Source organism: Eumetopias jubatus, unplaced genomic scaffold (genome assembly GCF_037043125.1).
Source record: "Eumetopias jubatus isolate StellerSeaLion01/CBP00866 unplaced genomic scaffold, mEumJub1_p1.0 scaffold_4, whole genome shotgun sequence".
Lineage (NCBI taxonomy): Eukaryota > Metazoa > Chordata > Mammalia > Carnivora > Otariidae > Eumetopias > Eumetopias jubatus.
In genome coordinates, this window is record NW_028274810.1 from 146711385 (window position 1) to 146735754 (window position 24370).

General features: G+C 38.0%; 1 protein-coding gene across 4 annotated transcripts in view; it reads right to left on the minus strand.

Moving 5' to 3' along the window:
* Nucleotides 1-7552: 7552 nt before the first annotated feature.
* The window catches only part of CPQ (carboxypeptidase Q), a 448443-nt gene continuing 431625 nt past the window's right edge, over nt 7553-24370 (minus strand). For all 4 annotated transcript variants that reach the window (XM_028112909.2, XM_028112923.2, XM_028112924.2 and 1 more), the window contains exon 8: nt 7553-8016. In XM_028112909.2, the coding sequence (XP_027968710.1) occupies nt 7853-8016 (164 nt within the window). In that variant the 3' untranslated portion in view covers nt 7553-7852. The remainder of the gene's footprint in view (nt 8017-24370) is intronic.

Genomic DNA, 24370 nt, shown 5'->3' on the forward strand with positions numbered 1-24370 from the left:
AAAAATAAAGTGAACATTTTTAATTTAAATTTTAAAATGTTCATTAAATATTATTAATTTTACAAAAATAGAACAATTTGCAGTACTAACATAGACTGTCCATCTAGTTGCCAGTTTAAGTTATGGATATTAGATTTCAAAAGTGTTATGCCTAGATCAAAAGATACTCAAATTTATGAGGAATACGCATTATTTAATATTGCAGATATGTCACCACGTACTGTTGCGAGTGCCATGAGTACCTTCAGAACCACAAATTGGGACAGGACGAGAATCAAGAAAAAATGCTTAACACTTCTGGGAAACAATAGCTCATTAGTGCCAGAATCTATTGCATTCATGCTGAGAGGAAAGATTTGACAGGTTAATGAATTTGTCTTTTCTTCTTGAATATTTCTGTTCCTCAGGTCTTCGTGCTCTTAGGCAGTGTCTATGTTCACAACATTCAAATACAATCTTGTCTCAAAGGCAAGACCGGGGATCAGTGCTTCCTTGGAGCCTGCAAGTGGAGGCTCGGAGTCATGAGCCATGCTGTGTTAACTCTGAGCACTAGACCCCTGGTGACTAAAGCACCCATATATCGCTCAATAAATTTATTGTTGGTGTGTGTTTGTGATATGTGGGGCCCTCTCAAAGCACAAGGCCCTCCCCTCTCTTGGGCCAAAGCATGGCACTGTAGAAGCCCCACTTGCTATTCCTTGAAATGAAAATGCACCATTAGACTCAATCTATCTACACAGTGAAGGCTAGAAGGTATGCTACCCAGAGAATTTGTTTGTCTGAGTGGGATATTTGGGTTTGAATTTTCGAGATATCAGCCATATTTTATCAGCTCCATGACCTTGGAAAAGTTATTGCTGAGTTGTATATCCAGGTTTTCTCATCTCTAAAATGGGGATTAAAATAGGACCTACATCATTGCATTGAGTGAAGATGAAACGAGAAAATGCATATAAAGTTCTTAGCAGTACAGTTGGCCCAGGGAGGGTATTAGTGATAATGGTGATGATGATATGGATGGCAAGGCAAATCTTGGGGAAAATTCATGTTCCATTACAGTTTCTGGGATAGACTGGCTGGTACTTAGAACTAAGAGAACTATTTGGATCAGTGTGTGACTTAATCATCAAGATCTGAGGCACAGCTAATGTTCTTTAAATCTGGAAAATAGAACAAGGCTTTCTGAGGTACCCGGCAACCTATAGATAGTTGTGTGGCTGCTTGAGCAGACCCAGAATGACCACCAATGATATTAAGAACATTAGGTTCTCTGAAGAACTTGAGCACCCTCAGGATACGCTGCAAATATCTGAGTGTTTACTTGTCAAGTTTCAGGGCCACAGGGAGGCCTTAATGTCCAGGGAAAAGGTCTTTGCCTGAAGTTGAGTGATTGATTGATTGGAAGGCCTGTTTTTTTTTTTTTTTTAAAGATTTTATTTATTTATTAGAGAGAGAGAATGAGAGATAGAGAGCACGAGAGGGAAGAGGGTCAGAGGGAGAAGCAGACTCCCCGCCGAGCAGGGAGCCCGACGTGGGACTCGATCCAGGGACGCCAGGATCATGGCCTGAGCCGAAGGCAGTGGCTTAACCAACTGAGCCACCCAGGCGCCCAAGGAAGGCCTGTTTTGATGAGAATTGAGTTCACCTATCTCATTTTGTGTACAAAATTCCATAACAATTGCTTTCCACCATTTCTTTGCCGAACTGTGGACCATCTAAGGGAGAGAAAAGAAAAAAACCAAAAACCAAAAAACAAACTTCAAAGTAATTTCTTTCCACTCCAAAAACAGTTTTGGGTTTTCTGGTTTAACAGAGAATTGAGAAGTAAGCATGCATCATTTATTTCTATGCAAAAAACATTCTTCACTTCAAACGGCAATTAGTGATAACATTTCTATCTTGTGTCGTGATGAGATTTTTATGCTAATCATCACATAGCAGTAAATTAATCACTTGGGCACAGTTAGAGAGAATGTATATTTCATGAGACAGATATAGATATCAAGATCTGTTTGATATTTACTCAAGGTAAATGGGAAGCATCTCGAATTATTATGAAGGGAGCATACTAAGCAAATAGGACTGTGTGGTGATGAAATGTATACAACGTAGAAGCATGAGGATTTTCAAAACACTCTTGGTGTCATTAGTGTAATTATTGTGAGGAAGGTGGAACACTCTGGGGAACCCAAACTCCAAATCATTCGCAGACGCATCAGAACCCTCGAAGCCATATCCTAACAATGTCAAGGGCAAAATCAGCAATCGACCTCCTTTTTGTTGCAGAATTCACCCTTTTCATATTTTACAATATTTAAATGGGTTTCTCTTCTCAATTTGCACTTAAGTCTACTCAGCCAAATGAATCAGAAAAGCAACTTGACCCAAGTCAAATTGGAAAGCTGCTGCATGTGCAGGAAATAGGCCACCACTCAAATGATACACCATTTCTTAGCAGATTAACAGTTCCTTTTACAACAATTTATGGAAAATAAGATAATTCTACTAAAAAATTCCTATAGCTCTAGTTATTCAACAGCATGTGCCAGGCTTCATGACTGTCTGGTAGACCTAAGCAATTATGATGTGCAGGTTGTCATGAGTTTTTTCTCATCTTCCTTCTTCCACCCTTCTATTTTTCCAACTCCCATGTACTTCTCCTATATTGTTGGTGCTACTGATAACCACACTCACCAACACACTCCCCTGCCTGCACATATTCAATGTGTCTCCCAACCCAGCCCCTCTATACTCCTCCAGTAAGTGGACCAGTTAGGAAATGGTAGGGCCATTTCTGCTACCATTTGGCCCTATGTAATTCTTTTTTTAATTTTAATTTTCCATTTTTTTTTGCTCCCAGGGAAATAAACAACTCTCTGGGGAAAGGCAAGGAGATGTAATAAGATCCACTTCCTAAGAGCCATTTCTAGGATATAGGCAATGGGCTCTGATAATTCATAGATGCCATTTATTTTTAATCTCGTTTTTGGGCAGTTCATGAAATCCCTGAGAATCCACATTCCCAAACTGGAATCAAATAGTGAGAAAAGAATGAATCAAAATGTACAAAACATAAAATGAATATGATTGTATACATTGGACAGAAATTACTGACCTAATATGCACTTCTGACCAAGCAGAATTAACAAGGACCAGATTTATCTTTGGGTATTAACCAATTAAAAATCCAAATAAAATGTATGAAACAAGATAGTGGACATCAGGAAATGAAGGACAATGGTGCCCAAGAGACAGAAAACAAATGAGGTGAGCTCCATTCTTCCCCGAGATTACTGCTTTAAGAGTTCCAGTTCCAGTTCAGAGAAGGGAAATCCAAGCAGAGCCCAGCCCACCGTGAGTTGAGGAGAGGGATCTGAATGTTTCTGGAAAGCCAAGGTAGCTAGAGTTTGCAGGATACACTCTTAAAGAGGAGAGAGGCTCACAGAGTGAGAATGCTAGAGATCTGCAGAGGGTCTCCTCACCCCTCCCCCAAATCTGATTTCTGCAAGTTCTGATATGGAGGTGTTTTGGGGTGTGTGTGTGTATGTATGCTATTATTCAGTTGTAGAAATGTTTTAATTTCAATTATGATTTCTTCTGTGGCTCATGGGTCACTTAGTGGTCATTTCTTCATTTCATTAAGTCACTTATTTTCCAAACTTATATATTTTTAGTTGATTAGCCCATTGTGGTCACTGAATATGATAGCAAATTTATTGAGCCTTTTTTTTTTCTTACTCCATTTTTTTGGAGGTTGTTCTGTGGTTTTACATTCTACCTCTATTTTTTTGTGGTTATACCTGAAAACCTAAACTTTATATTTAACTTAGCAAAACCTAAAGTTAAACAGTATCTCTATTATCTTCTAGAGCTATACAAGGACCTTAGAATACTAATTCCTGGAACTTCCCTTTTTATTTATATGCTATTCTAGCCAAGCATCTTCTTCCTTTTCAAATTCTAGATTATTGTGTTATTTAATTTAGTTCACGTTTGTTTAAAATGTTTCTTTGCTCTTAATTTCTTTGCTCTTAATTTCTATTGAGCTGCCAGACTTTCTTTGCTCTTAATTTCTATTGAGCTGCCAGACTGAGGTGATTGATTAGGACAATTAGCCAAAATGATATTAACAATAATGCCTTTACTACTTACTGAGACAGTGTAAACAAGATGCAAAAATAGGCACCAGTTCTCCAGTGTTCCATTTTCCCCCACAGAATGGTGCCAGGCAAAAGTCAGGTGAATCAGCACAGATGGAGGAGAATCTTAACTGCCAAAGAGCTCTGAACAAAAGACTCCTGCCATTTTATGGACTTGGGGTGGAGCTAGGGAGGAGAGAGGGTGGGGAAAGGGCCAGAGCGGAAAGAACTGAGTCACAGTAGACAGAAGTATCTTAGTTAAGATTCCCAAAAAGGAGGCCTCTGAATGGAGATGTTGGGCTTGGAATGCAGATATGTTTATGAGAATGGCTGGCCCAGAGGTCCTGAGTCCTTGACTGCAACTCCTTTCAGAAAACTATAATGCACCAGCTGTGTACCAGGTCTTGCATGAGGAGGATAGCTTTCCCCTGTGAGGCCTGCCAGGCAAAGCCCTTGTATTGCCTGTAGTTGGGCCTAAAAGATCACTGATTTTTCATGTGGAGCCAAGACTCTTCATTTCTTGTCTTCACTCTAGGACCACTGAGTTTTGCCAGGAGTCCACATTTTCACATTTCCTTTAGTGAAGGTCTGCTGGTGGTAAACTCTCTGTTTTTATTTACCTGAAAATACCCTTATTTTGTTCTCATTCTTGAATGATACTTCTGCTGAGCATAGAATTTTTAGGTTGACAAATGTTGTCTCTTAGCATGTTGAAGATACCTTTCCAATGTCTTCTGACTTGCACTGTTGCTATTATTAAGAAGTTAGCTATTATTAATTGTTGCTCCTTTTAAAATAATTCATCTTTTCTCTCTTGGTTCAAAGATCTTCACTTTTGTGGTCTACAGTTTCTCTACAACATGTCTTAGTGTAGATTTCTTCTCATTTCTGCTGTTTGGGATTCACTGGACTTCTTGACTGTGCGAACTGATCTAATTCATTATTTCTGGAAGATTTTCATTTATTATTTCTTCTTATTCTCATGTTCTATATTATTTTTTCTCATTTATTATAATTCTTTGTCCTACTTTTTCTTTTTTGCAACCCTGATTAAATATATATTAGATGATCTAACTCTATCTTTCACATTTCTTAACCTTTCATTCATATTTTCCATATCTTTTTCATTCTGTGCTAAATTCTCATTAGTTTCTTCACTATTCTTTCAGTTCACGAATTCTCTCATCTGCAGTTAAACTGGCCCTCTAATATTTTTTTAAAGATTCTATTTATTTATTTGACAGAGAGAGACAGTGAGAGAGGGAACACAAGCAGGAGGAGTGTGAGGGGGAGAAGCAGGCTTCCCGCTGAGCAGGGAGTTCGATGCAGGCCTCGATCCCAGGACCCTGGGATCATGACCTGAGCCGAAGGCAGACGCTTAACAACTGAGCCACTCAGGCGCCCCGACTCTCTAATTTTTAAATTTCACTTCCAGTTGTCTATATTCCTTGAAGTTCTGTTTGTTGTTGTTATTTTATTTTTTTTACAACATGCCTGTTCACTTTTTATAGCCCTGTGCTCTCTCAATTTTCAATCTCTTCTTTTACTTCCTTAAACATAATAGAGTTTAAAAAATTCTCAATCTAAAAATTCCAATATCAAAGGACACTGCAGGTTAATTATGGTTTTTTTTTTTAGTTTGTTTTTGCTCAGAATGTTATGGGTCTTTCTTTTTGTTTTTTTATTTTTATTTTTTTTCTTTTGACTGTGAGTTCATTATTATCGTAACTTTATCTATGGGAATCTCTTCAGACCCTCCCCTCAGCACTTATTCAATAATGGTAATTTTCTTTGCAGTCTTCAAATTTATTTTTAGTTCACCATAGTATTGAGGTATAATTCTTTGAGGTCTCAATTTTATTGGGGGGTCTCTAGTATCATTAATATGGCAGGCTTTGGGATTTGTCTACAGTCCTCTGAACCCTGAAAAGCAGCAAAAATGGAAGTGAAGTTCACCACCTTCTGAAAATTTTCTCAAAGAGAAAGCTGGTTTAATGTTCTGTGTCTCCCTCTTGGATCTTGCCTTCAGTTAATCTTTTGTCTAATATTCTTTACCTTTTAACCAGTTAACGCATACATTTAAGAAAGCATTTCTCAGATGGTATCCAGAATTTTTGGTTTTCAGTGTAAGCGTCAAAGTACCAGTTTCCTGCCTTGCCAGAAATGAAAGACCTACTGTGTCTGTCAATCCTTTTAATTATTACCATTAATAAAACTGATACTTTGTCTTCTCCTTCTGGAAATTCAAATACATATATGTTAGGTCCCTTGATATCCAATGACATGTATATTAGACCACATACATATTAGATCACAACTCTTGGAAGCTCCATTTTGGTGCTTGTTTTCCTTCACTATTTCTTCCCTTCCCGTTTTAGTTTGGGCAATTTTTATTGACCTATTTTCAAGTTCATCCATTCTTTCCTCAGCCTTGTTCAGTCTGCTAAAAATCCAACTAGGAAATGCTTCATCTCTGATACTATATTTTTTATTTTGGCATTGACATTTGACTCTTTTATAGTTTTCATCTTTCTGTTGAAATTCTCCTTCTGTTCATACATGTAGTTTCTAGATCTTTAATGTATAAATCACAGTTATGTTAGAGTCCCCTCTGATAGTTCCAGGTTATCTTTTACTCTGGCTCTCTTATTTGCTTTAACTCTTGACAATGCATTTATTTTTTTTCCTGCAGTTTTTAAAATTATTATTATTATTATTATTTTTAATTTGACAGAGAGAGACACAGCGAGAGAGGGAACACAGCAGGGGGATGGGAGAGGGAGAAGCAGGCTTCCCGCTGAGCAGGGAGCCTGATGCAGGGCTCGATCCCAGGATGCTGGGATGAGCCGAAGGCAGACGCTTAACGACTGAGCCACCCAGGCGCCCCCTTAAATTATTTTTTTTAATTAAATACTGGACATTGTGTGTGGAAGAATAGTAGGTATTGTTCCCAGAGTGGATGAGGATCAATGTTTTTGCTGTATTGGGCCTGATAAGTATTATTTAGCCTCACTGGGCCTCAAGTCCATTAACAGCAAAGTGGGAATAAGCTCCAACTTCATAGAAATATTGTGTGAAATATATAAAACATAAATGTCAACTATTACTGTCACTTGCCTGGTGATAGACCTTAGTTATTATGTTTAATAAGGCAACTAGATTATACACACTTGATTTTTATCTCAAAATGGTGACATCTTTTTTTCTGTTAATTAAAAAAATTCACATTTCATTTTACAAATTCTAATGAGATGAAAATGTACAAATTAGAAAGCCAAGTGCCTCCACACATTCAACTAAGACCATACTACAATTACGTATTCCTCAACTCCTTCAATAAATAACATAAAAATTGGTATCACTGCATTTGATTTAATGTTCAATACACACATAAAACCCAGAGATCTTCCAAATATTTATCCAGGATTTACTTTCAAAGTAGAACCAATAATTTTTACAGGTGGTATAAAGAAAGGTCCCCACTGTGATCCCTACCATATTTTGATTCTATGTGGGGGTGAAGATCATTTCTTCCTCTAGAAACAGAGAATTTGGAAGTATCAAGAAAGATGGTAACAGAAAGTATGAGAAAGTACTGTGCTTTGAAAATGGATCAGGTGAGATGAAAGTGTTAGTTGAAGAGGGACTTCCTGGAGCTGCAGACCCAGCATTCCTGGCCAGAAAGGACGAAAGTGCTCTCTTTCCTGTTCTTGCTAAGACCTGGGCAGCATTTCCTCCATGTCTGCGATGACGTAAGAGACAACAGCCCAAACAGCAGCAGCCATGTTCATCTGCTTTGGATCCATGACAGTCATGGTGTCTCCATGGGAGTGATGGAAGGAGAAGTATTTATAGAGGTCATCAAGTAGACTAGCTCCTGGGGAGAAAAGAGGAAGAATTCTTAGTGAAGTATTTTGACAGAGATTGCTGAATTGCTGAGATTGCTCAGAAACCATTGCTGCTCCTCCCTGCTTCACTCTTCCTGCTCCTACTATGCAGACTGCAGGGGCAAAATCATTACTTTCCCAGGCTCTCTGGCAGCAAGAAATGGCCAAGTGAATACCTTTCTTACTACTAGGATATGAGTGGCAGGCTGCGGGAAAGTTCTAGGAAAGCCTTTACTTTGCTGACAAGAGTCAGAAAAATGCCCTAGAGCTGCATAAAAGTAGATGAAAAGTTTGGAGCTGCATGGGGTAATAAAGCCCCCACACTAAAAATGGCCAAGTGGAAAGACAGGAGTTCGAAAACACTGCTAGCCCACTGAATAGGCTCTACATTGCCTACTTCTGGACTATCTGCCACGTTGAAGATAAAACTTTATTTAAGTAACTGATAGAAATGTCCTATTTATTTATAAAAAGATAATATCTGCTTTTGTATCTGCAAGAGTGCAAATTATGTACCTTCCTGGATTCAAAAGAAAGCCATACTCTTTTGCTCAAGTTTTTTTGCTCAAATCATTCATATACTTCCCATGAAATTTCCCAACAACCTCTAAGGGCATCAGCAGGCACCTCTGCCTCACTTAAGAGCTTTCTTCTTTCTCTAGTGAAGGCTTTTCTCTAGCTTCCACCATGGACCACAGCCTTGGGGAGTCTTTGCCGTCCGTTAGTCATCCTTCAGAACCTCCTGGGCCCAGGTTGTGGATTCCAACTGCATTTCTTTATCCTCTGGCCTTATTTATTTATGTGTGGTGTTACTGTGAACCACACATACGTAAGACTGAAGAGAACACAAATGCATATCAGGATGGATGACAATATAAAAAGTATGCATATGTCCACAATCCACTGCAAGGAAGATACTACCAGTACCTTTGAAGCCCATTTTATGAGTTCCCTCACCCCTTGTTGAAACTTTCTTCCCTCCAGAGGTACCCACTTTCCCATTCTGCTTGTGTGTTAATCACTCCTTGATTTTTAAGAAATTAGTTTTACTGTATATTTATATGGCATTACAAATAAATAAATAAATAAATAAATAAATAAATAAATAAATAGTTTAACACTGTCCGCCTTTGAAACACATACACCAGATATATTTCTGTGACTTGCTTTTTCCACTCAGTGTGTATAGCTGTGGTATTTTCATTTTTTTATCGCTGTACATTATTTCATTGAATTTATTTATCCATTTTCCTGCTGATGGACATTTCGGTTGTTTCCAGTTTTCTGTTATTATATTTTGTTAGCAGCATTCTCTAGCATCTAAATAAAGGAATGGACTTGCTGGGCTATAGAATAGGTGTGTGTTTAATTTTATTGTGTAATTCCAAAATGTTGCCCTTTTCAGTGTGCACTTCTGCTGTCAGTATGTGAGTCTTCCTCTTGTTTCACAAGAGCACTTGCTCTTGTCAAGCTAATATTTGCTAATCTGGTGGGTATGAAACATTATCTCATTATGGTTTTAACTTTAACTTTTAAAATTATTAATGAGATTGAGCATGTTTTCATATATGCATTTTTTTGTCATTTATGTTTGCTCTTTTGTGGAATACTTGCTCATGACTTTTGCCCATTTTTCAATTGATTTGTCTTTTCTTATTGATTTGTAGGAATTCTTAAAATATTTTAGATACTAAGAATAAGAAGTGCCTTAATTACTATTAGTAGCTTAATTACTACTGCTTTCTATTTCTTGTAATTGGGCAGAGCAAATTCCCCCACCTTCTCTTCCTTCCCCTTCAGGAATGTCTTACTATTCTTAACTGATCTTTCATATGAAGTTTGGAATCATTTTAAAATTGTACAAAAAATATTTTTGGATTTTGATGGAAATTGTGTAAATCTACATGTCAATTTGGGGAGAACTCACATCTTTATATTAGGATATTGTGTTCTTATCCATGAAAATGGTATATTGATATTTCCTATTTATTAAAGTCTTCTGTAGCATCTTTAAAGTTTTGTGATACAGCTTGCATACCTTTTGTTAGTTTTCTTTTCTCCAAGGCTTATACTCTTTGTTGCTAATTGTAAATTGTACATTTAAAAAAGTTGCATTTTCTGTTTGTGGCTATCCATTTTTAGCATCAAGGATATATCTGATTCATTAAAAGGCAGGTGTTCCTTCTTTTGTACACTCTGGAGCAGTTTGTGCAAGATCAGAATGATTCATTTCCTGTTTTTTTTTGTGGAACTCTTTACAAAACCATCTAAGTCTGATACTTTGCTTATGGTAAATATTTTAACTAATGATTCGATTTCTATCCTGGTTATTGGGCTATTGGGATTTTGTATTTCCTCTTGAATTAACTTTGGAAATTATATTTTTTAGGAATGTGTGAGTTTTGCCCAAATACTCAAAATAATCAAAATCAAAATAATCAGCATGAAGTTATCAGTAATATCCTGTTTTTATCTCTGTTTATGTCTGCATGTATAGGAATGTACTTTTTTTCATTCTCCATATTAGTTATTAGTGTCTTCTCTCTTTTTTGTTCATCAGTCTTGCCAGTAGTTTGTCAGTCGTATTAGTTTTTTGAAAAAAAAAAAAAAGAAAAAGACAATATTTTTAACACTCTCTACTATAGAGTGGTTTTTCTTCCATTGATTTCTACTCAAATTTATTGTATCCCTCCTTCTTCCTTCTTTAGCTTTATTTGCTTTTCTTTTTCTAACATCTTGAGTTGAATGTTCGGTCTATTGCTTTGCAGCTTTCTCTGTCTCCAGCATAAGCAATAAGGCTGCAATCTTCCTTCTACTGCTGCTTCAGCTATCTATATCCTGCCAATTCTGAGGAGTATCTTCAAGATCGCTCAGTTCTAAATATTCACCAATTCCTGGTTTGATTTCTTTTCTTGGATACATAAGTTAGAATGTATTTTCTAATTTTTAAAAGTATGGGGGTTCCCTTAGTTATTTTTTCATTATTGATTTCTAATTTAACTTACAGAGAATGCAGGCTATATGATACAGATTCTTTTCAATCTATTGAGATTATGACCTGAGCCGAAGGCAGCCGCTTAACCGACTCAGCCACCCAGGCGCCCCACTCCCCCATCATTTTACTTGCACTCTTCCTTGCTCCTTATGTTTTTAGAGGTTTCTCTTCTGAAGACTTTAAAGTTGAATTTTAAAAATCTAGTCTAACAGTTTGAATTTTAACTGGACAGTATAATTTCTTTATGAAGATTGTGATTACTATTAAATTGAATTCATTTATGCCATCCTAGTTTTTGCTTTCTATTAGTTAATTTTGTTTTCTAGATTTGGTTTTTTTCCCCCCTTTTCTTTCTTGCCTTCATCTGTGTTGATTTTTCCCTCTCCTATCTTTCCTTTTCTCTCCCCTCCCACTCTACTAGTTTGAAGGTTACACGTTTTATTTCAATTCCTTCAGTGGAGACCTTAGAAATAATAGCTCACATACTTAGCCAAAGTTAATCAATATCTTATTTAAGGGCACTAGGGCCCCTTTGTCTCCAGATGCACTCACTGCTCATTAAAAACCATGGTTCAGGGAAACAGATTGGCAGATACCCTCACACAAGATACCCTCTGCCAGGCTCCAGAGTTCTCTTACCTCTATCAATTCTTGCTTTATCATTTTTCATCTCTGAGGAATTCCCTTACTTTGCCTCACTAAGCCATGTATTATAGAAAGGCAATTTTGTTTTATCCACAATTATTTTTGGTGGGGAAAAATGTGTCTACAAACTTCTGGTCTACCATATTAAAAGCGTTCTCTTCCCATAGTCCTCTACTTCCTGCCCTGTGGATTGGACCCTGTCCTTGTTTCTGAGACCTTCGTGGCCTCAGGATGTTGTCTAGATTTTCGCTATTCCAACCCAAATTTTTAAAACTTTGTGCCAAGGTTAATCTCTATCTATGGCCCCAAACTCCTTGCTCTGAAGTAGAATTTGGATTTATCTCCATTCATATTTCACATTGAGATCAGCTATGGTGCTATTAAACAAACACAAGCCAGTGAGGCAAAAAAATAAGTGTAAAAGAAAAACTCAAACCTCACCTCTGACAACTAATGACTCCAATGCCTGCCAAGAAATATCCAAAACAGGGCGTATTCAGCTGACAATACCTAGTAAACCCTTCACCCATGTGGAGGAGAGTTCTTCCAATTCAATAATTTTTCTTTCTAAACTAGTAAAACATGTTTTCTGTTAGCCCAGTGGCTCTGAAAAAAGTGGGATCTGACCATCATCCAGCCTGATAATGTAACACCATCAGTGGCTGGGCTGGAGCTGAGGTCCACAAACATTCAGAAGGCTTGATCCAATTCAACTGGGCAATACTTGAGTTCCTACAATATTCTAGGCAGTAGTCTAAGGACTGAGGCAGGCATGAAGATGAAAAAGACACAGCTGCTGCTCTCAAAAGAGACAGCTTTTGATAGAGTGTCCACAAGCAATAATAACACAGAATTTACTGAGTGCCACGAGGAAAGGACAAAGAAATAGCAGATGGCTCATGTAGCTGAATGACCTTCTTTGGCCCCTACACTAGGTCCCCTTGTTTTGTGCACTCCATACTTCTCTTATAATCTCTACCATCTTTTGTTATAATTGTACGTTTGAAATCTGATTTTCCCATTATACTGTAAACTCTCTGAAGGTAAGGCCTCTGTTTTGTTCTCTACTCTGTCACCAATGCCTATAACATAGTGCCAAATAGAAGATGAATGTGTATTTGTTGAGCTAATGAATAAAATTGGCGAATTTTAATAAGTAAACTGGGCCTTGAAGGTGCTGTACCAGAGTCCTTGTAGGAAACAGATGGGATGCTCCAAAAAGGTAACTTGGAGCATTTGATGAAAGGACTATTTACAAAGAGTGGTTGGGCTTAAATAAAGCCCAGAAGAGATGCTGATGCATCCTAGGGCTGGCAACAAAGAGAGCCATTACCATTCCTAGGCTTAGAAGGCAAAGAAAGCAGCTCTGGCTGCAGGAGAGGGTCACCAGAGGAGTCGTGGCTATTTGTACAAGCCAGGGAATCAATCAGTTTCCTGCTGGTGCCTCCTGTAGCCTATGGGGCCTCCCCATGGCCAAACCCAATCATAAGCCAGAGGGAAGGAGTAATTTGTTAACGCAGTCCATAACAGTCCCCAGGGCCACAATAGAGGGTAGAGAAAGGTGAGGACTGATATGGAATTGTAAAAGAGATTTTTAACATAAGTTCTTAAGATGTCAACAGACAAGAGATGGGGCACAGACATTCCAGGTGAAAGAGTACATGAGCGTTCCAGTTTGGGTGATGTGTGTGGGGGTAACTTAGGTTAATTACTGGCAGATCAGTTATTGGTAACCAACTGTGGAAGGTCCTGAATATAAGGCTGAAAATAGACGGAATGTAGTTCATAAATGGGGAGCCCTTGGGAACCAATGGGCAGGAAGGCGGGGAGACTAGGGTTGCACCTTAGGGAGATGCTCCAGAGGAATGTAGAGGTGGAGTTATGTAAACACCGTGGTGGTACCATCTGGGGGGCAGGTGTCAAAGACCAGGGCCACATGAGAATATCCTAGTTTCTGAAATTCTCTAGAAAGCACATGGATGAAGATAACCAAAATTCCCAGGGAAAAGGCCAGAGGTCCATTTTAAAACCAGGAGATTCCTTATGTCATGATCTCACTGCACACCCTGGAGAGACAAATCTAGGTGTTTACTTTGGTAGGAGCAAGAAGCATTTTAACAGAAACCATGACATTTCAGAACCAGCTGAAGCTGGTGAGGAGCATATGCTCTCTGGATCCCAGAGAGCATCAGGTGGAAAGCAAATTCATGTACAAGTTAAGGACAAAGTCAAGGAGTTCAAAGAGTGAAAGCCACTGAGGGTAGATGGAAGATGAATTAGAATTGTGTACATGAAGAAAGAGGAAAGGACATTTCATTCCAGCAGACAGAGTATGGCTCACTTGGGGCTGTTTTCCTCCAATTCAGTGCTTCTTAAAGACACTGCAAGATGGCTGACAGGAAAGGCTCCAAATTACATATTGAAAAAACAGAAGCAAGATATACTTGTGTATGCCCTCTCCAGGCCTCTGAAATTCCCATTCAGTCTCAGCCTGAAAGAACTTGCCTGCCAGATGGGTGGGAATCTGGCTGCCTCCCCTCACAACTGGAACATTACAGAAGGCATTTCCTCAGAGATCATCGAAGTTCCCATGAACATTTCATACAACTAAAACAACTCCAGAAAATCCGATATTACCAATAAGGATGCTGATAACCACAGGTGATACGAGGTGGTCCTGTTGGCTGCCTTGCAGCTTTGTCTCTGCAATTCCAAGGAGACATTTTATCAGTGACAGCTACTAGTCTAAAAGACCAGCACTGAGGGAGAGTCTGCACTTCAATTTCTGAGAGCACCTGACATGGTCTCATGGGTGGAAGGAATGTTAACTATCCCTGGGGATAAATTGCAGTCTCTTCTGACAGGTATGTGAGCTCTGAACAGGGAATCATCAAATGCTTTTTAGAAATAGAAAGCTGGTAAGTAGGAGCCTGCTCTGAAGGCCAACATTCAGCCCCTGGAAATAAACTACAACATTATTAGGGCAGTTCACTGTTAGGAAATTATTTCTAAGGGAGGTATGGAATTTAAGGATGTCCTTGAGTATGTCAGCCAAGAAGTTGGACCTACGCAGGGAGAGACAGCAGAGAACACGGGGGTTAGAGTCAGATAGGCCTGGGTTCAAATTCAAACTCTTCTGCTTAATAACTGGGTGACTTTAGGTGAATCGTATAAGGCTTTTTAGCCTTAGTTTTCCCCCTCATCAAATGGGGCTACTAAGATCTGACTTTCAAGGTTCTGGTGAAAATTAGTAGGCACTCAATTAATAGATGCTATAGATCCATAGGGATGACCCGATATATACACAGCGGCTTGATCAATTAAATGCAACTTGGAGGGACTTAAAATTATAATTTAATAAGTTAAAGTTCTGACAACTGTTCTTAAAGATGAAATAGCTGGACCATGACGTCTATTCTATATGACCCCACCTTGACCTGGCTTGGATTATTTTTCCTTCTCCTCCTTTCCATCCCCTTCTCTCCTCTCCTCTCCGAATCTGTTCTATAAACATTCATCTCAGAAAATATTTTCCAGCTGTTTGGGTGAAAATGGTCCCATGAATATTGTAAGAAATATCCAACCTGCCCCATACTGTTCACAGAAGATTCCAATCTTCACAGAGAGATCTCAGTAATGACTGTGGTCTGTGCAGAATACTGGAACAAGATTGAATACCTGCTAATTCCTGAAAAGTTGGGGGGGGCAAATATACAAAGATTCTCATAGCCTCCTCTTTTTTAGGTTAACTCTCATTCATTTGTAATCAGTGGATTTTCATGTACACAGATTAAGCAATTCATGCAATGAGAAGTTTTTGAAAGATATGAAAGCTTTGAAAGTTTAAATTCAAGTCTGTTATTTCAGCACATACATTGGCTGCTGCAATGTTGCATGAAAGATGCACTAACAGGCAAGCAGCTGTGGAAAATCCATTTCTCCTTTATAAACAGATCTTGAACAGTCTGGGGTATGCAATTTAATTGCAATGGAATGTATTACAGACATTCCCCTGATCATAATTGTGGGGTTAAAGAAGAATGTTATGGTCTTAACTTATTCCCTGCAAGAAAATGGTCCCCCTAGAATCTATAAAATCTAAAAAGACATTTAAACTTTAATTAGAATTATTATTTCTTTTAGCTACATTATCAATGAAAAACATTACTGCCAAAACAATTAGAAAATCAATTCATGGACTTTGCAGACATCTAATCTTTCTTTTCAAAAAGGGCAGCTTTATCCCTACTGTATTAAATCTCATTGAAAATTAGAGTAAGAAGCAGTTAATTAATAGCTTCCTAACCCATAGCTCTCCAGAAGAGAAAGCAACTTCTAAGCAGGAAAGGAAAAAAAAAAAAAAAAGCGAGTAAATGAAAGGAAAGGACAGGAAAGGGAAGGGAAAACATCCCCAATCAAAACTCCATAAAAAGTATTATAATTTTAGTTTCTAAACTCTTAATTTATCCAAGAATCGCCGAGTCTATGTTAAAAAGGTTCAGGCATAGGTCTACAACTTCTATCTCTTTGTAAAGCTTGGATTGGCTGCTGGGATAACTTTGGCCACAGAGCTGAAGTCACCACCACCAGACCTGGTGAGCCTCCAGTTCACATGTACCTGAACTCTGTGATAATGATTCATCTTTCCATAAAGTTGAAGAACTACAGAGCAACAGCAAGACCAACTAACCCCTGCTGCACGAAGCTGGTACTACAGACTCTCCCACAGCAGAAATAACAAGGACACTATGTGTTGAGTGCTTCCTGTGTGCTTAGGGCTTTATGGAGATGATTTTATGTAGTTCTCCCAGTGACCCCATGAAGGGATGGTCATCACGTGTCATTAACAGATAGAAAACAGATTTAAGGAACTTGTCTAAAGTCATACAATAGTAAGTGTCTATGTAGAGATAGGATTCAAATCCAGGTGTCTCTGATCTAAAAACTGTGCTCCTAACCAGTGTTCTGTACCTTCTCTCACTACCCTATCCCAGGAATCTGTAACTACTTTTTCCCCAGTGGGTAACTATTTGCACAATTTATCCCGTTCACTGCTCTGGTCCCCCATACCAATTTCTGCCTCATGACATGGAGACAGAAATTCAAATAGGAGATGTCCTGGACCATAAAACAGTGAAGAATTATGTTCATACGGTGGGCAGCCTGGGACTGCCTATCAGAAGATGAACAGCAGAGCCCATCTGTCACCAAGTCCTCTGCTCTGTCTGGGCCACACTCTCAAGGGCCTACCAGTCCTCCTGAGAGTTCCCGGTCCATTCTATCTAGAACTCCTCCCCTCCGATCCCTCATTATCCCCCTTTTCACTGTCTAAAAGTATATTTAATTCTTGTAACGGTTTTATTTTTTGCTGTCTGTCTTTCCCATTGGAATATAAGCTCCATAAGGGCAAGAACTTGGTCTTTTTGTCCCAATTCCCAATGCCTGGCATGTAATAGAAGCTCAATAAATATTTGTTGACTCACTAAATGGATAAATGAAAGAATTATTAAATATCAAATTGGACAAAAGTCGAGAAGAATATTGATTGGTTTCATCCTCTCTCTCTCTCCAGCTACTCTTGGTAAGTAAAGCCTACTTTCCGGGGATTCTATTCTCAGCTCTTGCCAAGTAGGTTCTCATTACTAAAAATATGTGATATTTCATATACAAGCTGAGATCCAAATGCTCTCTTACGGATTACACAATATGTTCTTGTACCTTTCACCACTGTTAGAGAAATCAGCCACAACTTGAAAACAGGGCAAAAAGGTAGGCAGCATATCTTTTCAATGTCATTCAGGGGCAAAGTCCACCTAAAGATTTTCTAGGAGAATGTATTTAGTTTGACTCACTGCGTACTATTAATTAAAGGTTGCAGACTTGGTGAATTTATATTTTAAATCATAAATTTTTGTCGAGTAGAGATGAAAATGATTTCTGTCCCAAAGAACAGATAATCCCAAAGATTACAATTTATTGGCCTTTAAGACATTAACCAGTTTTTAATCTAATCTAGCAATCTCATCCTAATATTTCTTTATTAAATTGCCTAGTTTCTCAAATGCTCTATAAATTGGTATTAATATCTTACTGGATTCCTTACTAATTAATTGAATAAAATTCTTCGACATGCATTTATTTTATATTTGCATGAACATCATGATTTTACCTTTTAGAAAATTATAACTTAATACCACCCATCTATAAACCATAAAAGAAAAATCACATTCTCACTTCTCAAAAGTTAAGTTTCTCACAAAGTCATCATCTATAATTTTATCCATGAGCACCCAAATAAGCAAAAGCACTGAGCAAGCACTGATAGCTATACATATCTGTGTTTCTGTGTGTATAATATTGGGCTTGTCCTTAACATCTCCGGACCTGTTAATATCCTTATGTCTCTCTTGAACTGCTTTCTACCTTCCACATGAGTCATGCTTTTACCTTTTAGAAAATTATAATTTAATACCATCTACCTACAAACCTTAAGTGAACAATCACATTTGTATGTAATAAGGTCCTTATCTTTGAGTTTATGATTTATGTGTGTGTGTGTGTGTGTATTTATAGCTTCATAGATAGCTGTAAAGAAACACCCATAACACTCTGTCCTTCTGTCTGTTTTTGTAACACAAAATAACATCGATACTTCTTTGGGAGGGCTAATTTTGAATCTTACTCATTTTTATATGTTGGTCCTCATTTATCATTCTCCTTTTGTCCATACAGAACTTATTATCCACTCTTCTTTCATGGCCTCATGTCAGTAAAATTTCCACCTATCTGAGCCAATGTGATTCCTTGTAAATGCTTTTCTGCAGTTTTTCTCCACACTTGGGGAATGATGCTCACTAAGAAAACATCAGTAAAAATGGTTTCTGACAGAGCACACTGTCAGAATATTCAATGTATGTAGGTCTTGAACTTAAAAAGACTCTAAAGATTGTTTCGAGTGCGGTATTTACAATGAAAACCTTAAAATTATCCCAGGTCTTCCTGTAATTGTGCTCATATGAACATATTTTGATTTCTGGCTACAGATGCAAAAAAGTTACAAAGCTACTGTGCAATAGAAGGCAGGTGTTAAGATATAAACCTTTGTCTCTGCTTGCCACCTCCCATTCTGCTGGCAAGCAGAGACAAAGGAATGAGACAAATTGGAAGTATTACATGGACATGCTGTTCTAGACTTATTTCTCAGACTGCATTTGTTAATTCTGCAAGGCTGGTTGGCAGGAGTACCGCAGAAATGCCTGGGTGACATGGGAGAGCTGGAGCCCCAATTTTGTCACCCACTATTCAATGATTATGGTATTGAAGGCCAACTGGTTGATAGGAAGATGTCCGTTCATGAAAGAGGTCACAAGGGAGACTCTATGAACCTCTGACCAGTGATTCTCACTTCCCCATGGCCAGGCTAATGGATTTATAAAATCCAAGCACTTAAACACATAGTTTATAGGGGAAAAAAAATCATGGCTTTTGTAAGAGGAAGCCTTGGCTTCTTTATGATCATTAAAAAGGTAAAAAAAAAAAAAAAGGTTGTAAGCAAAGAGAAAAGAGTTTTTTACCTATTCAAAGAACCTTTGATTAAACTATGCTACAACCAAAAATGTTGACGTGCTGTGGAATTGAATGTTTTGCTGTGCATACAGAACTACCTGGCTATGAGACAAAGAAAAGAAGCAACAAGTATTTCTCTGCAAGGAAGTCCACCTGAGGGTTGGTATCATTATTTGGAATTGGAATCAGTCTTGAAAACCTGCAAATGCCTTTCCAGTTACACTGTGGGTCTCCATTATCCCCCAATAAGTAGGACAGGCCAAAATTGCACCTTTTAAGGCAGCGAGTATAAATTCACTGCTGATTAAGCTACACTAGGTCTCAAAGAAATGAGGCTATTTGAGAGGCTACACTTAATAGTTTTAGGTCATGTCAAGGTGGGCAGCCAAGGCCTCCACAAAATTCCTCTGGGGGCATTTTCAGAAGCAGAATTATGGGCTGGATGGACCAAGAGTCTGCACTGAGATGGGCTTTCTTTCGTTTCTAGATACCATAGTGTCAAGGTCACAAGAAGCTACACCAAGGAAAATAGGATATACATACATAAAATAAAGTTTTACTACTAAAAACAATCTCATCTGAAAAGAGGCTATATTAAAAATATAATAAAATTTAAGTACTAATGAATAACATGTATCATGTCCAGAAACCAGAGTGATGGTATTATAAGAATCAATTTAGAGGTAGCTTAGGCCAATGAAGAAAATTGATCTCGGAGTAAGAGTCTCTTGATTTCTTTCTATTCTCCATATCCATTTATGTGTCAGACAGCATAAATTTATCCAAAATAAGTGTGCCCATGAACCAGGCAGCTGGTTCAACAAAAAGATGACAAACTACTCGGCTAATGCTGCAAAATGTTAGTGAAGTTTCCTCCACCTCACCTTCCAAAGAAAAAACAAGAATGGATACATGGTGAATGATTCTTGCCTCAAGCCATCATCCTTGAAAATGGAGCAAAATTAGATGTTGACAATGGTGAAAATTTTGGTAAATATTGGCTCAGTTATTGAGCTTTCATTTTATTTATGCAAATAAGCTTCTTTTTTCTTGGTCACCTGAGAGGTTCCCATTTGGCAGTTAAATATGGCCCCTTTAGTTGACTATCTGCTAAAAGGATGAATTTTTTTTTTTACACAAAACCTTCTAAAATATAACTTTCTAAAAATTATTATTCAGTGAAGGAAAAAAAAAAGCTAAACATGAAAAGCTTTCTGAATTCCAAAACAAAAGAAGCAAATGTTTAAGAAGGAGGCTGGAAATGAATATGCTTTTAATGCAAACACATTTCACTTAAAGTAAAACATCAGTTCAAAGAATATCCATTCAATGCCAACACTCATGAAAAGATCCTGCCCATGGCAATCTACTTATAGGGAATCTACAAGGCTGAGGTACAAATTTAACATTTAAATATAACTAAATTTACAATGCTCTTATGGTTGACCCTCACTAATGTAATTTTTAGGAAATTCTTCTAATGAAGAAACAGTGATTATTCTGAATAGACACCCAAAATATAATTATAGTACATTTGATTAAATGCTTCTGTGGTGAGATAAATTGCAATTTACACATTTCTGTGTGTTCTTTAAAAAAAAAAAAAAAAAGGCCAAGGATGACAAAGGAAGCTAATGCTACTTTGTGGGGTAACATGTCATTAGCCCTTCCATCATTTATGCTCAAACTCCAGAATTACTGGGTAAGGCAAATGGTGCTTGAGATTTGCTGCTACAGACCCTGAAATAGTTTCCAGCACAAAATTTATAAATAACACCAGGAGTCCTACTGTTTATCTCCTGAGTCATTTTTCTTCAAGCCTTTTAGAATTCTTGACAAAGGTGAGATGTATACTGTCCTTTACTAATTAAACTGGTAAGAAGACCTCATTATGAAGGATATGGAACATGAAGCATGAATTATTTCTTGTTTAACTTCATACAGAATAGAAACAATTGTCCAGTTATTATAAATAGGTTAAATGACTACTTAGGATGATCACAGTGACATTTACAATGTACTAAGCTTGCACTCACTACTGCATAGCAAGACAGCTACTAGGGATTCTACCAAACATGACTTGGATACAAGGCTTTTGAAAAGAAGATCATATTCACTCATCTGATATCTATTGAACTCCTACTAAGTTCCAAGCACCTTGCTAAGCCCTGGGCAAACAATGGCAGGCATAATTTAAATGTGTCTGCTCTCACGGAATTTCATGGAACTTTCAGTCTAGTACAATACACCTGAAGAAATGAGGTTGACTAAGATTACATCCAAAACTGCTTGAGATTCTGCAAATGAAGCTTAAAAAGGAAAAAGCCTCATTCTCCCCAAGTTACTGATTTTAACGCAGTAAAAGTTGTTTATGAGCATGTTGGAGGGTGCTACAGGCTCTCTCACTGTGGTCATGGTACAGAGACTGGGAAATAGCACTCCTTATTATTGTCTCTGGGATATTGGTTCTGTACAATGACATATCATTTAATGAAAAAGGTAACAAAATCATGACCATAATCATAGCCAGGATTTACTAAGTACTTTCTATGTTCCATGGCCTTAACTAAACATTTGACATTCATTATCTTATCAAATCATCATAATGATTCTCTAATTATTATTATCCTCATTTTACAGATGAATAAACTTCGGCTTAAAGGTTATGATGATGATTAGAAGCAAAAGAGTCTGGGGAGAGGATCTGTAGACGTTTTCTGCCTTGTGCTGAATTCATCCCTTCATCTTAAAGATGGAAGACCACAGGGCAGGGAGTCTTGGCCTCACAGAGTGGTGGGAAAGGGCAATCCTATGAATCTGCCATCCCCCAACGACCCATGCCCACACAACCACCCATCTTTTCTTTCCAGGGAACTTCTCGCATGAACCTGTGTTTTTTGAAATTCCTTCTATTAGATTCCATAATAGCATGTCTGACTTGTACATCTCCAAAATTATATCCTTCCCTTTCTTCTAACTCAACCTTGCATGCTTGGTAACAGACATCTAATCCCATTCTGCTTTTTTAGGGCAAAACCCACTCCGCCTGTGGTCAGTGGATTGTCAGAATAGCTACCGTCCCTCTTAACTTTTAGGGTCACTTCTGTCTGTGGAGAAATGTCTCGTCTCCTTGAAAGCTTTCTTTTCACATAAGTCAGGGCTGGGAGAGAACTTCTCCAGTCTAACTGTCAAATGCACCACATACACAAGAAGTTTGTTCCACTTTGGCTGATCAGAATTAAACATTCTCCCAGGCCCGTGGGCTCTGGGAATTGTTCAGCCTCCAGCTCCCTGATAGCTGTTCTTTGCCGCATCTTGTAGAATTTTAACCCTATACATGTTCAGTTCAGTATGCAACAAAAGACTCAAAGAGAACCTTATGAAGATTACTGGATCTCTTTCTCTGTTTAGCTATCTCTTCTCTGGTAGTCAGTCCTATAAACATGGGAGTCTCAGACTCCCTGAACTCTAATCTCTGTCTTTGCAAGTTAGCAAGACTACTATGTTATGCTTGGGTTTCCCCTCTCTGCTCCATGGCCTGAAATGTGTCTCCAGGCAGGAAACTGGGGCCATTATAGGAATCATCTTTTGTTTTCTTTACCTTGTGGATCATAGACATCACTTTCCAATGTATGAAATTAGCTCTTTGATGTATTTTGCATAGTTTTCTAGTTTGTTTTTGTTTGTTTCAAAGATTTTATTTATTTGTCAGAGAGAGCACAAGCAAAGGGAGAAGCAGGCTCCTTGCTGATGCGGGGCTCAATCCCAGGATAGTGGGATCATGACCTAAGCCGAAGGCAGACGCTTAACCAACTGAGCCCCCCAGGCGTCCCTTGTTTGTTTTCTTTTTAAAAGCAAAGGACAAATCTAATACCAGTTTCTCTCTTATGGGTTGAAGCAGATACTCTTATTAGCTTCTTTTTAAAAATTAAAAAAAAGTATTTTTTTTTAAATTGAGATATAATTGACATACTTACTAGCTTCTTGAAAGTGGAAAATATATCACATAGTGCTCTTGCTCCTACATTTCAGCACCTGACAGTTGCTTTACTTGTCAAGATAGCAGAGTGGCTAATAGCACAAATTATAGAGCCCATCACACTGAGTTTGAATTCTGACTTGGCACGTATCAGCTTGTAGTATGAGGAAGGATATTTTACCTCTCTGTGCCTTGATTTTCCTATCTATAGCACAGGAATAATAATAATTACAACTATCTTTTAGGTTTGTTTGAGCTTCAGTGAGCTAGTGAGGTAGAATGCTGCTTGGCATATGATAACACACAGTATGGTAGCTATTATTTTTTTTTAAATTTTATTTTATTGTTATGTTAATCACCATACATTACATCATTATGGTAGCTATTATTAATATTACTATGACTCATCACCAAAAGGCCAGTTAGGCTATTCCTGTACGACTGATCCTTCATTCTTTTGAAATTTCATGCAGATAATCAGAGTGAGTTAAGTCAACAAAATCACATAATATTGTTTCATTGTTATAAGAAAGAATCACGCACCCCATTCCTCCCAGCCAATCATGAGTAAGTAACATTGAGCTCCTAGGCTGAGAACAAAAGACATTGACAAAAGCTACATCTTAGGGTACAAGGGGATTATAAGTGCCCCTGCTTTTCATCTTTCCATCCAGATCAGCAATGAAAAAGCATATATGTACTGCATTTCTAACAATTAGATTTTATTGGAACTGCACTAGTGGCAATAGATCAGTAGAAGAACATGGCAGTGAATCAGCTTGAGAAGTGAAGACTCCTTTTATAGAGCAAATGATTGCCTACCAATTTATCTACGCCATAAATCTGGAGTTTTGTATGTAGGGTCTGTAAACGGGCTGCACCTGGGCCAGGGTCACTTTCAAAGATCAGGTTTGGCTTCCTTAGATGGGGGCTTTCAGACACATTAAGAGCTGCTCCTTTAGGGAGCTTCTCCCTGGAGCTTTGATGGAGTTCTTAGGAAAGAGGGGGTCCCAATATTTACACTTGCCAGGCAAAGATTTGAAAATCACTTTTGTGTGTGCTTAACCAGCCTGGATATCGGTCATGCGTCCAAGAATCAAATACAAATTAAAGTTTTAACATAAACAAATATCTTTGGTATTTGCTCTGCAAACTAGCC